Here is a 13,096-nt window from a genome sequence, read left to right on the forward strand (position 1 = left end):
CCCCGCCCCGCGCGCCGCGCATGCGCGGTGCCCTTTGTGTCGGGCGGGCGGGCGGGCGGCGCGGGTCAGGCCGGGCCGGGCCGTGCGAGCGCCGCCGCCGCCGCCGCCGGGGCGGGGAGGGGGCACCGCCGCCTCCGCCATGGTGAAGAAGCGGAAAGGCCGTGTCCTTATCGACTCCGACACCGAGGACAGCGGCAGCGAGGAGAACCTGGACCAGGTGCGCGGGCAGGCCCGGCCCGAACGCGGGGCCTGGGATCGCCGGCCCGCGCGAGGCTCGGCGCCGCCATCCCTCCCTCGCTCCCGCCCGGTGGTCCCGCGCCGCTCTCGCCCTCCGCAGCCCGATGGGGCCCCGCGGCCGCCGTGGGGAGAGCCCGCGCCCCTCCGGCGGGTCCCGCCCGCCCCTGGCTGGAGGCCCGCGTCGGCGGGGGCTCTTTGCAGCGGCCCGGTGCTCGGCGCCGGCGGGACCGAGGGGCGGTGGATGCTCCGGGGCGATGCTCCGGGGCGGTCTGGCCCTGAGGAGGGGTTAGCGAGGCCCGGCTGCCAGCGGTCTTCTCCCCTCGAGTAGCGGGCAAAGAGGCCCAAAGGGCTGGGCAACTTTTCCATGCTACTTTGGCACGCCGGGAGAGCAGCGTGTCAGGTCCTTGCCTCCCGTCGGGGCAGGCGGGCTCCCGGAGTGTTAATGCGTGTTTGATGCGACCCCCTCAATCTCGGTGACTGCGCTGGGGGAGCTCTGTTGGTGGGAAACCAGCCTGTAGATGGAAGAAGGGTAGTATTTGTTTATTTGTCAACAGAGCATGTCCCGGGGTTTTAAGTGCGATGTCTGGTGTGAGTTCAGCCGTGTCAGGGTTGCAAAGGGGGTGTCTCCCTCTTTGGAGCGGGCTGCCCTTCCACAGTTACCTTTTGGTGTAGCAGGTATTGATGGTGTGATTCCAATGGTAAATAAAGACGTTATAGGTGAAGTGTGCTACATCTTGTATTGGCAGTGCTTGCTCCGGGAAGAAGTTTGACGGATTGAATATGTGTTTTCGATGTAATTTATGTGTTGGACCTTCAGAATTTTTAATATAGAAGCTCTTGCTATGCTGCAATAAAAAGCCTTCCCAAACACTCTGAAGTACTTTTGCAGATTGGGGTTTCAGAAAAATCAGATCAGATATTATGTTAAAACAAATACACTGGAGCTGATGTGCTAGATCTTGCATACCTCCAGAGTCCTTAGGGCTGCCAACATCTCCCTGCTAGTGTATCAGCCTGATAGTTTTAAAACAGGAGTTGGACTAGCTCTAGCATTAGACAGAAAATCGGAGTGATGGTGGTAGGAACAACCACGTGGTTCTGCATCTGTTCCTTCCCTCACTGGCAGCAGGCATCTGCAGCTGCACCTGAGTAGTAGGTGCTTCCCCCTCCCCTGAGCTGTTTGTAGCAACTGTAACAGCAGGGAGATATATGTACAAAGATGAAGACCGGGTAGCAGGGCAGCAGTGTTTCTGAGATGAGAGAATACTGACTTAAATGTTAAATACCGAGTTCACCCCTGTAGATTAAATGTTTGTCAGCTTCCCGTGGCAATCTAGGCTTGTTGAATCAAAGGGCTAGCATCCTTTAAAATATGGTATCTTGGAAAACAGAGAATAAGTGTAGAAAGAAAGAAAAAAGGAATATTTCTTGGCTTAAAAGTGGTGCTTCTCTTCAGAAGTTTCCCAAAGAGAAGCACTACTGAAGCTTCTTCAGGAGCTTCCAGAGGAGATCTGTTCAGTGTACAAATGTGCTATGCTGATGTTGCAGGGCTTCTCTAGAGAACAGTTGGTAAAATGCCATTACTAATGAAAGTTTCTGCAGTGTTTATGTTCTCATTTGAGGTACTAAATTGTAATCAATTTGTTGAGATAATCTTCCAGTTGTGAAACTAATGGAAACCAATCCAGCATCAACTTTCCAAGACTGCAGAAGTTGGTGTGGCTGTATTTCTACACACAGCTAAGATTGGTCAGCCCCAGGGCAAGGTTCCTGGGAATAGATTCTATGTCCCTGACTGCAAAGACAGTAACACAGCTTCAAAAACGTTTGTTTTGTTCTACTGCTTGTGTCACCTAACAAGTGATGAACAGCAGGTGATGGGAGTATTTGGGAGCCATGTAGTTCTTTGTGTGGATGCTGTTGCCTGTGAAAGTGCTTCCTTTTGAGCAGAACAGCTCTACCAAGTTTCAAAGACTTTGAGCTCTGTGTCTGTCCAAAGCTTGAAGTGTATTCTAGGGTGTGTACCAACAGCGAAAAGGAATTGAACAGGCTGACTAAATATTACAACTTTGATGTAAAGGTGATGCCTAAAGCATTTCTGCTTTAAAGTGTATAATTGCAAGCATCTCTGTCATTTAGGAGAAGCTGCTATCTACTGGTATTTGACTTTTGCTTCATGGTATAGTTAGGGTGGTTTTGAATTATTACCCAATCCAAATAAGACAAATCTAGAAGTGATTCTGAAAGTAATTTGTCTTAATGTTGTCTTTTGTATTTTGTCTTAGACCAAGAAAGTAAGGATACTAGTAGTTACTTTTTATAGCCTGTTATCTTTAAAATTCTTTTGTAGCATCCAATATTAAAATTGTTTGTGCAAATGTATATTTATGAAACATAAGCGGACTTATTCCTTAGTAGGTGGCAATAATCATGCTACTGAGATGTGCTCAGATTTTGCAGAGAGCCTGGATGTGCACTGACCTGGATTGTTAAAACTAATTACGACGCTTTGAAATAAATGTGTGTGTTTTTACACCAGGAGCTCCTGTCATTGGCCAAACGGAAACGCAGTGACTCTGAAGAAAAGGAACCACCTGTGAGCAAACCTACAGCATCTTCAGACTCTGAGACATCAGACAGTGATGATGAGGTGAGTTGATGGTTATCGGTGAGATCGCTGTGGGTTATTTGTCTGATTTTACCTCAGCAGTGACAGTGTATTTATCACACAGTGTGTTTAGCCTGCTGACTTCATAAAGTAGGACTGTCGGTCAGTGATGGAGACTGATGGAGACCCCTTAGGGACAGAGAATGTATTTTTTCAAATTAATATGTTTTGAATTCTAATTCTATACAAAATAGTCTGACTATAGAAAAGATGAACTTAATCCCATGTTCATATGGTCTGGTGAGCTGCCTGCTTAAAACTAGTGTTCTTCCTGTGTTGTACTTGCAGTTGAGGTATCTGTGAAGCTGCCAAAGGTGGAATCTGAATTCAGGGACTAAGGTTTTCAGCCTTGGAGTGGAGCTTCTTTCCTAAGAAAAGGGTCAAGGCAGGTGGTATTACTTTACAGATAGTAAAACTGGTTTATTTAGCTACTTTGATTCTCCTAGAACTGTGCTGTGAATTAGTTGTGTGGCCATTTGGACGTGCGGCAGAATGTCTTTTGATTGATATTTTTGAAAAAAAGAGGCAAGAAAGAGTTTAGCATTACTTTGTTCTAATGTTTGTCAATTTCTTGTATAGCAATGCTTATCTGCTGGTTCTGTTTTTAGTGTTTGTTCTTGGTACTATGTTCCAGAGATGGTTAAAAGTCTGTGCATCTGGAAAAGGAAATTCAAAAAGACTTATTAAAGCAGGCACTGACAAATGTTAGACAGGTATTTGAAGAAAAACAATTTCTTGAAAGCTTAAAAATGTCTTTTGCAAGCTTTCTGCAAATTATATTGAGGTCATTTATTCTGCCTATTCTTAAAAATTTGACAGGGAGATGTTTGGTGTGGGGTTTTGTATTTTTTTTCTTCTCAAATAACAGGAAGGATTATCCAGTGTTGCAACTTGCAGACTAACAGGGCAGGCCAGTGATAAACTATAAAGCATTTGTTAGTGGAGCAGAGTTGTTCCATTAAGTGTGAAGAATGTGCAGTTTAATTTTCTCTGAGGCGTTTTTGAAATAAATATGCTTGGAACTCTGTTCTGAATCAATCATTTTCTTTTTTAAGAAAGTGCTTCTTGTACCTCTAATAAACATTTAAGGCATAGACACAGACAAAATTTTGAACAGGCTAGATATATTAGGTTCCTTATTGGGTCACTACTCAGTCTGTCGCCGTGTGTCTTCAGATCTACTGGCTCACAATTTATTCTAAGTTATGTGGAGACCAGCTTGTCTGGAAAAAGTAGACTTGGGTGTGGAGAGCATGTGGATGATAAAGCCTTGCATTCTGTGTTTATCTCTGAAAGCTGTCATAATTTTAACATATGTAATAAGTAAGGTCTACTTTCCATTATATGTAGAATGTGACAATACCTCTTCACAAATTCGCTCAGACCTTGTGGATCAGTAGTGCTACTGTTGCACCCTGTGGGTTTGATGCTCTTTTTAATCTGTGTATCATTTCAAATTGATACTATGTTCTTTCTGACCTCCATGCAGCAAGAGGAAAAAGATTTAGAGAAGAGGTAATTAGGACACTTGCTTCTATTCCTGTGCCTGAAATATGCATTCTGAACTGCTGCTTGTCACAGCAGGATAAGTGGCTGGCTTATAACAGTTCTGCTTCTGCCAGTCATTCCGTTCTGTGCGTTCCTGGGCTTCACTAAACTAGTCCTGCTGAATAACTCAGGTTTTAATAAGTATTCTTGTGGCTGGTTTGAAGTTTGTTCAACTTTGGGGGTTGGGATAGGGGAGGTCTAAAGTTGAAATCGTATTATTGGACTTCCTGCAAGGTGAAGACCTTGAGGCAAAAGCATGGAAATTCTTGCCCTGGGCAAATGTGCCTAATCATACCCATGTGTTTCCACAGAGGTTTTTCGGTGTGTGTCCTTTGTGATTCCTGGAAAGCACTAAATGTTCCAAGATTGGCACTGTATTGCATGTACAGGAAAGAAGCCTAAATCTCAGTTTCACAGCATAATGCAGTGTGCCGCTTTCTTTTAGAGGGAGGAAAGTTTGTGGGGCATAGGGAAGAGAAAAACATTTTGGAATTACTGAATAACAGTGGGTACAAATCATGCTGCATCTATACAGTAGTGCCCAAGAGATGTCACTACGTTTTTAATGTCATATTTATGCATATCAGTGAGAATGCACTTCTCATCCAGATGCTGAGTTCTGCAACACTTAGAGGACCCCTGTAGTCTGAATCAAATTTCCTAGCCACCAGACTAAAAGTGAGTTGCAGGCAATGAAATAGGAGGGATGCTCTGGACTGTCTTCTGCTGGGGCTGTGGAACATTCTTGACTGAATTACTAGACTTTGGTTCAGAGAGCTGATAAATAGCAATGACTGCAGGGCTTTGCAATAAGAAGGGCTACCTTTGCAAAGAGATGTACTAATCTGGACTCCGATGGCTCCTTTATCTAGTGTGTGACCGTGTCTGCTCAAGAGCTCACCATGTCAAACTGGTAGCTTTCTGCATGGAACCAGTTTGGTGCAAGCCAGGTTACTGCTGGGGCTACCATGCTAGAGGTTTGTGTGTCCACAAGGTATTCTTGTTACTGATTGAGGGCATTAGGTGGATGATGTTCCTCAGTTGCAGTAGGTTAATTCTGGGCTCTTGCTTTTCCTTTTATTCTGGCTTCTTTGCTTACAGTACAATAATTCATTCTGTTGTGTGGGAAGAGTGGCTGGCTTCTGCAACAACTTCACTGACATTAGTGTTCATTAGACAGAAAGCCACAATGCTACAGGAGCTCCTGTTTGTTTCTCCTGAAAAGTACACTCATACTAATGTCAGGAAGGGTTCAGTTCTGCCTTTTAACATCTACTGGGTAAAGACAGAATATCCCTCCGGCACTAGAAAACTTAGACAGTGAATGCTTAGTATTATTCTGGAGTTTAGTGAGGATTATCTCTTTGTACCTTTTTTCACAAGTGTGCTGATTTGTTAGGGAACTGTTTAGCTGAAGATCTTGTCAAGTGCTATGGGACAGAGGAGGAGGTGAGCAGTAGTTGTGCAGCTAGTGAGGAGATTGGTTTCAAGTAACAGCCTAGAGGGTTTTATGCCTCTTTGTATCTCCTTACTGCGCTTCAAGTTAGAGCACTCCAGCACAGCACAGATGAGCAGAATACTGCATGTGTTCTTTCTGGTTTGGGGGTGTCCTTTTGTGGGTTTGTAGAAATTACAGTACTGAATGTTGTCTTTTCCTGTGTGCTTTTATTTTATAATACTGCTTAATTAAACCTTCAAGACTGAGTGAGTTCTCAGTCCTGTGAGGCCTTTGCCATACATTTTTTTTCAAGTTCAGGAAATGTGAAACAGGCCATGCTTTAATCTTCTTATACACAGCTTATAGACTGTGTTCTTTGTAACTCTGACTTTTCCTGGAGACAGATTTCTTCAGCTATTAATGGGTGCAATAGCAAAGCTTTTCTCAAGGAAGAGAGGTGGTGTTACTTCCTCTGTTCCAAATAAAGTGCAAGTGCAGATCTGAATAGCACAAGCTAATTGTATGAAGGCTAGCATGTCCAAAGGAGTAATATGAATAAGCTGTGGACAAAATTGGTATAAAATTTAATCTGTAAGTAACTTCTTTAAATTGCAAACTAGCATGGGATTAACTTCTTGGGATTTGATTTCTGTGAGCTTCTTTGAGCAGTACTTGAATGAAGAGGGCAGATCAGGTGTCTGGTGGTATTCTGGCCCATGAAGCCTTCTCTCAGCCAGTTCCCTGCAAAGCCTCTTCTGTGGCTTCCAAAGGTGTTTTCTTTATTTGCTTATTTCCTTTCCATTTTGGTGTTGACACCTAGAGTTTCCTCTCTGTGTCTAAAATAGTTCTTTAAGTTTTCTGATTGCTGGGCTGTTGTCATCATGAAGGTGTGTGAAGTGTTCAAATGACAGGTGCAGATCCTGAAGGGCAGGATAAATAACAGGGGCTTTTTTTTTACTATTTAGTCGTGAAAGTAGTGGTAGAGAGCATTTTCCTCCTTGCAGCTCTTGGAGTGCTGTCTGTAGAGTTTTCCAAGCTTTGTGAAAGCCAGAAGACGGTAAATATTACCTTATTTTCATATCTGTGCTTCCTGCTCTTGAGTTCAGACAGGCTGAAACTGTTTCATGACTAGTCTGGTGGACTGCCTTATTTTTTTCCTGTATGAATGCATGAACATTTGTAAGCTGAGCTGATGTTACCTCCCTTGGTGCACTTAAATGCAATGACAAAAGGACAGCTAAAGTTTATCTGGCCTTGTAAAGGAGCACATTGGTAAGAGACCTATTTTGCTTTGATGTTGTGGCTTGTTGTTTGCATTTGGCTTATAAAGCTGTTGGATATGGCAAGGACAGGCTGGCAACCTTACTTGTGCATCTCTGGCTTGATAGGGGGTTAAAAAAAAGCTGGGTGAACACCTATTTGCAAATTAAAATCTCAGTGTGTAATGCATTGAGTTACTGTGTGAATAGAAGGAAACAGCAACTGCCTGAGCAGTAAAACAATTCTTCACTCTGAGCTCACTTCAGAAATGGGTTTGTTTGGGGTTTTTTTTTTTTCTCTTTTTCTCTTTTTTTTTTCCTCCATGTACTCATTTCATCTCCCTAGTGGAAATATATTCCAGGTTTGCTGAGCTATAAAATATTTTTAAAATCACTTTCTGTAGTTGCTTTCTTAGAAGCTGACTAGGTAATTTCTGATGTGGTGAGATGGCTTTTTTTTTTTCTCCGAAGTCCATTCTGATTACTGTGGCTTAATTTGGATTTCTTAGAATCAAAGAATCATTTAGGTTGACAAGGACCTTTAGGATCATCATGTCCAACTGTTTCTTGGAGGAAATACACAAGCTATTAGCACCGTGAACCTTGGCAGCAAGAGGAAAATTCAAAAGGCTCTTCTTGCTCTTCTTGTGAGAGAGCCATAAAGCTCTGTTGTTTGGTAGCACTGAACAATAAGCAGAAAGCCATGCTGCAGTACACTTCTGCCTGGGTTTATTAACTGGCTGTGTCTGGAACCACAGAGGGTTCCAGCTGGTGGCCGAGGAGGCAGCGGTGAATGGATGGGCTGTTCCGAGCAGGCGTTACAGTCCCAGGGAGCGTGTGAGAAGCATTGACTGGTGTTGCCTGACTGCAGCCTGGGAGAAGGGACCTGGAGAGACTGCAGTAGAGGTTCGATTTTGGAAAGTGATTGTTGTTTGAAGTTAAGGGAAACGGAGCAAATAAATGTTTCTTAGTACAACTGTGTGCATCTTTACTTGATGCTGCATGTAAACATGTTGCATTCTTGATTTCTGCTGGTGTGCTGGAGCATGAGGAAGGGGCTCAAGTCTGGCTTTCCAGGATTGCCATCCCTCTCCCTCCTAGACCAGCTAATCTGTTGTGTCTTCCTCTATCATAACAAGAAATTCATGCTGGCGACTCTCTCTGAGCAGTGCAAATAGGTCATTGAGTGTCCAAAAGACAACTGCAACAGTGTCCAAATACAGAGCAAGTTATGAGCCTAAGAGTCTCGCACTTTGTCCTGGTTTTGATGAATTAGTGGTCCAAGATTTGCCCTGACTTTTGTCTTGTCCTGCAGTTGTTCTGGGAATGACCAGGCATTCTTGAGAGATTGTGGTAACTGAATAAGCCCAGAAGCACCTGAGTTGGGTAAGAATTTGGCTTTGTGACAGCACTGAAATTGGGAGATGGACATAGAGGTCGCTTGCATAAACAAAAGTGAGATGAAGTGTTATCTCCAGGGCGAAATACAAACTAAAGCACACTTTCCTAGATTAGAGAGCAGATTTTTTAATTACCTTGTCCTGTGTTGGTTTGTTTAGGTGGTTTGTGTTTTTGGTTGTGTTTTTTTGTTTGTGGGTTTGGTTTTTTTTGTTTTGATTTGGGGTTTTTTGGTCTTTTATGTTGTTGTTTGTTTGTGTGGGTTTGGGTTTTTTATTGTTTGGGTGGGGTTTTTTGTTTGGTGGGAGTTTTTTGGGGTTTTTTTGTTTGTTTGGTTGGTTGGTTGGTTTTTTTTGTTTGTTTGGTTGGTTTTTTTGGGTTTTTTTGTTCTATTTTGTTGTTCCAAGTGTTTGTCACATAGGTTTCTTTGCAGTCCTATCTTCCTGGTCACAGGTTTTCTCCACAATTCTACTAGTGAGTTAAAAGCTGAAAACAGTGATACGTAACACATGTATGTGTAGCTATTACACATTTGATTCACTGAAGTCCTGCTGTTTTTTATCTGATCTTAGCTTCTTTCATCTCAGCATGACCTCTCAAAGTCTTGATATAAGTGTGCAGTGTACTGTGGCTTTCTGTGTTGCTTCCTTGCTGTGCAGAATGCTGACATGAGGTATAATTCAGCATTAGAACACTGAAAATAAGTGACAGAGCTCTGAGAGGGAGGCACCTCTTCATCACTGCTAAATGCTGAGTTTCACTTTTCTTGCTGTTGTGTCTTCTTTGGCATGCTGGCAGTAGGTGAGCATTTGAGCAAATAGCAAAAATGCACTTTTCTGTTCACCTGGGAGATGATTCCTTACCGCTGAGATTTGAGTAGATTTAGACAGAGTGCAAGCTTGTTCTTAACTGATTTATATGAGCATAGTAACCAGAAATAATATTAGACAGCAATATTGTATCACTGAACAAGTAACTCTTTACTGCTGAGGCTGGTAAAACCTTCAGTACAAGCTCAGGCTGGTATAAAGGCAGAAGCTTTCTGTGCAGTTTCTCACTTGTCCTACGGACCATGACAGACTCCGGACTACCTGCATAGGGTATGAATTGCAAGGCTCACCACCGTACTTTTACCTCAGGAAAAAAACCAAAACCAACCTGTGCTTTGACAGAGACTTTTGAATACTCTGATGGTGCCTAAAGAACATGATGAAGCATTTGGTAATATGGAAAGTACAAGGTTGGGTGTGAGAGCAATCAAAACCTGGGAAATTCCAAAGGTATTAGTTCAGGTGTTGTTAGATTAGGTAGAAGCTGATAACTACTTGCTTGAGTTTCATCTAGAGTAGTTGAACCCCAGGGTTCTCTGAGGATGGTGTCTTATCAGACAGAACAATTTATCAGATTTGATGGAATGACTACTGCCTGCAGAGACAGACTTGATTCATCCCCCAAGATAGGGTAATCAGGTAAGAAGCCTGAAGTTTGTGTGCATTTGAAGTAAAATTTAAAGTGGGGTTTTTTTCCACTTAGGGTAGTTTTGAGTGCAAGATCTCAGTTATGCACAACTGCATTTGCTCACTTGCATTATGACTGGTTTTTTAGACTGCATGCTCAACCAGATGGTGATGTCCATGAAAGATGAGAATAATATACAGGCATTTAGGGGATTTGTATCTATATCTACATAAAGCCTGTTATATTCCTGAGGGTCTCATGCCTGGAGAACTTCTGGGAGAGGCAGTGAAGTGCAAACTATTGTGAAGCTTCTAAGTAATATATGGACAATCCTTATTGCTTCTATTCCTTCTGGCTTTACCCAGGTAGTTGGAACAATGTTAAAATTGTATTAAGAATTCACACTGTAAGGTAAATACTATTCCCATTCTTCTGGGGCTTTGCAATTTAAAATGGCTATCTGTGTATGTCTGGTGGTGTAAATCCTGTACTTGGAAACTGTGGTCTAAGTTAACTGAAAATGTGACATTAACTGAAAATTAAGACTTGATACTGTATTTTTCTCTTTTTTTTTTTTTCCTGACTTCTGTGATTCTGATTTGATTCCTCATATACATAGAGGCTAGTGCCACCAACTGCATCTATGAGTGCACTGTTGCCTTAGAAGTACAGACACTGTGTACTTTTGGTAAAACCAAGATTTTGAAAAGGCTGTTGTATATATAATTGGTGTCCTTCATGAAATGTAAAATCTGCTCCTGAGTAAACTAGATCTGGTAAAACATCAGTTGCTTCTGTTTAATAATAAACTGAAGCTAATCTTTACAAATGCATTGAACACATTGTTTGAAATTATTTTCTTAGGAAAATATTTTCAGTACCTTCTCCCTTGGCGGATATTGCCAACTTTGAAGTCTTCATTATCTTTTAAAAGGAATGACCTACCAACTGTTACAACTGGTTTCTTTCTTTTTCAAAGAAAAAACTTAAATCAACCACACAACACTCTATTCCCAAAAACCTTGGAAAAGACTCTTATTTATCTGATAAGTTTCCTATTGGCTTCTTTTTTTTTCCCCCCTCTTCTTTACACTTGTATGATCTTTTTCCTGTCAGGTATTGGGCTCTTTTTCAGCTCTTGTTACTCCAGTGTTCCGGAGAAGGGAGAAGAGAGTGATGTTTGTGTCTCACAACCCCTTTCTTGGTTCTTTCCTTGCAGTGGACTGTTGGAGGTTCGAAAAACAAGAAGAAGGGAAAAGCAGGTAAGGCAGAGAAGAAAGGAGCCATGAAGAAACAGATGAACAAAGCTGCCTCTTCGGGCAGCTCAGATAAGGACAGCTCGGCTGAGAGCTCGGCACCTGAAGAGGGTAAGATAACGCACGTGCATTTATTTAGTGTGATTCCAAGTGAACTTACCTGTTGTGCAGCCTGAAGAGTAGTGTTGCATGGTGATGTTGAAGACCATTTTCAGACTTTTCATTGTGTAACTTACAGTCAGGGTAACTTTTTAAATTTACTGTGGCTTGAAGTGCATGTAATTCAGTGTAGCATTGCTGTGAGCACTCCATTACAACTGCAAACTAAATGCTATTTCAGCTGAAGAATGGATGACGTTTCATTGCTTGACTTTTTCCTGGAAAATTCCTTGCTTGCTTCTAGCATGTCCTGTCTACCCATGTGGGTAGCGTTTTTTACTCCCTTTGATGTATTTTCCCATCCCAAACTTCTTGTGATAACAAAGGGAAAGGTGTATAGTGTTTGTGATGCAAATAGAAGCTTATCTTGCATGCCTTTGCTTTGAATTGGAATTCTTGCACATTTATACTGATACAGAAGAAGAAAAATATTTCTATAACTTTATCAGAATTTTTTACATGAATATTTAATACATTTCAATGCTGGGCAAACTTCCTGTCTTCTGTTTTCATCATGCCCATAAAGGTTTGCAGGTGCTTACTTGTGATTTCCACTGATACTAAAAAAGGAAGTTAAGGAAGTATATGAAAGAGCTTACAGTTTTAAGTACATCAAGCACAGCAGATACAGGCAAAGGCATGGAGTCACTGTGCCTGTATACATCAGTGCTTACAAATCAAGGGTTTTCACAGTGTGAACTTGCAAAGCTGGAAGTTTCCAGATATACTAATACCAGGAGGGAAGTGAAGGAAGGAATCCTAATGGCCTTCTTTTGTAATTCAATGTAATTTAGTCAATTAGGTGAGATAATCAAAGTGCTTGGACTTGGATCAAGTTTAAAGGTGGTGTTACCCAATATTGGGGAGTCAGCTGTTCCCTAAACCCCCGTGTAGCTGGGAGGGCTTGTTACAGTAATGGGACTAGAGTCAGGGCCTTGCCAGCCCTGAGGGTATTGGTTTCAACTTTATTTCCTGGCGTAGCAATTCATAGTGTTGCGGTCTTCACATGAGGAATTTTGGCCTTTCAGGTTGCTATAATGAGGTGGTTAATGTGCAGTTCTGTGGTGGTTGATCATGGTGTTTGAGGTGTGTGCACACACATTCATGGCTGTATAAGCAACTTGTCAGGGACATAAGCATATAGGCGTAGAAGTCTAACTTTAGGACGGTAACACATTACTAAAAGGCCTTTTAAATTTGTTTGCTCTACTAAGAATATTTACCTATTACTCAATTCGTGTTCAGATGTAGTACCGCTCATTTTATAATTTTTTTAGCATACATATTATGGTAATTTCAACCTGGCCCTAATTTTCATTATATGTATGTTTTTAGTATAGTGGAAGATGAGTGTAAAATTAATTAGTGCTATCCCTTGCTAAAATGGTATTATGAAGTGCTTGGTCTTTGCCGCAGCTGAGTCTCACTACCTTATATTTTTGATTTAGGAGAAGTCTCTGACTCAGAAAGCAACAGCTCCTCATCTAGCTCAGATTCAGATTCTTCATCTGAAGATGAGGAATTCCATGATGGCTATGGAGAAGACCTGATGGGAGATGAAGAAGACCGAGCTCGACTGGAACAAATGACGGAAAAGGAGAGAGAGCAGGAACTGTTTAACCGGATAGAGAAGAGAGAAGTGCTGAAGAGAAGGTGAATTTTATATTTGTTGATA

The 13,096-nt window shown here is 42.1% G+C and overlaps 1 protein-coding gene across 1 annotated transcript in view; it reads left to right on the top strand.

Moving 5' to 3' along the window:
• The first annotated feature begins 35 nt into the window (after positions 1-35).
• The window catches only part of RTF1 (RTF1 homolog, Paf1/RNA polymerase II complex component), a 29,412-nt gene continuing 16,351 nt past the window's right edge, over positions 36-13,096 (top strand). The window contains exons 1-4 of the mRNA XM_066188072.1: positions 36-217; positions 2,777-2,887; positions 11,226-11,373; positions 12,870-13,074. Coding sequence (XP_066044169.1) covers positions 140-217; positions 2,777-2,887; positions 11,226-11,373; positions 12,870-13,074 — 542 coding nt within the window. The 5' untranslated portion in view covers positions 36-139. The remainder of the gene's footprint in view (positions 218-2,776; positions 2,888-11,225; positions 11,374-12,869; positions 13,075-13,096) is intronic.

This window comes from Chamaea fasciata, unplaced genomic scaffold (genome assembly GCF_029207755.1).
Source record: "Chamaea fasciata isolate MVZ Bird 193981 ecotype frontalis unplaced genomic scaffold, bChaFas1.0.hap1 SCAF_7, whole genome shotgun sequence".
Classification (NCBI taxonomy): domain Eukaryota; kingdom Metazoa; phylum Chordata; class Aves; order Passeriformes; family Sylviidae; genus Chamaea; species Chamaea fasciata.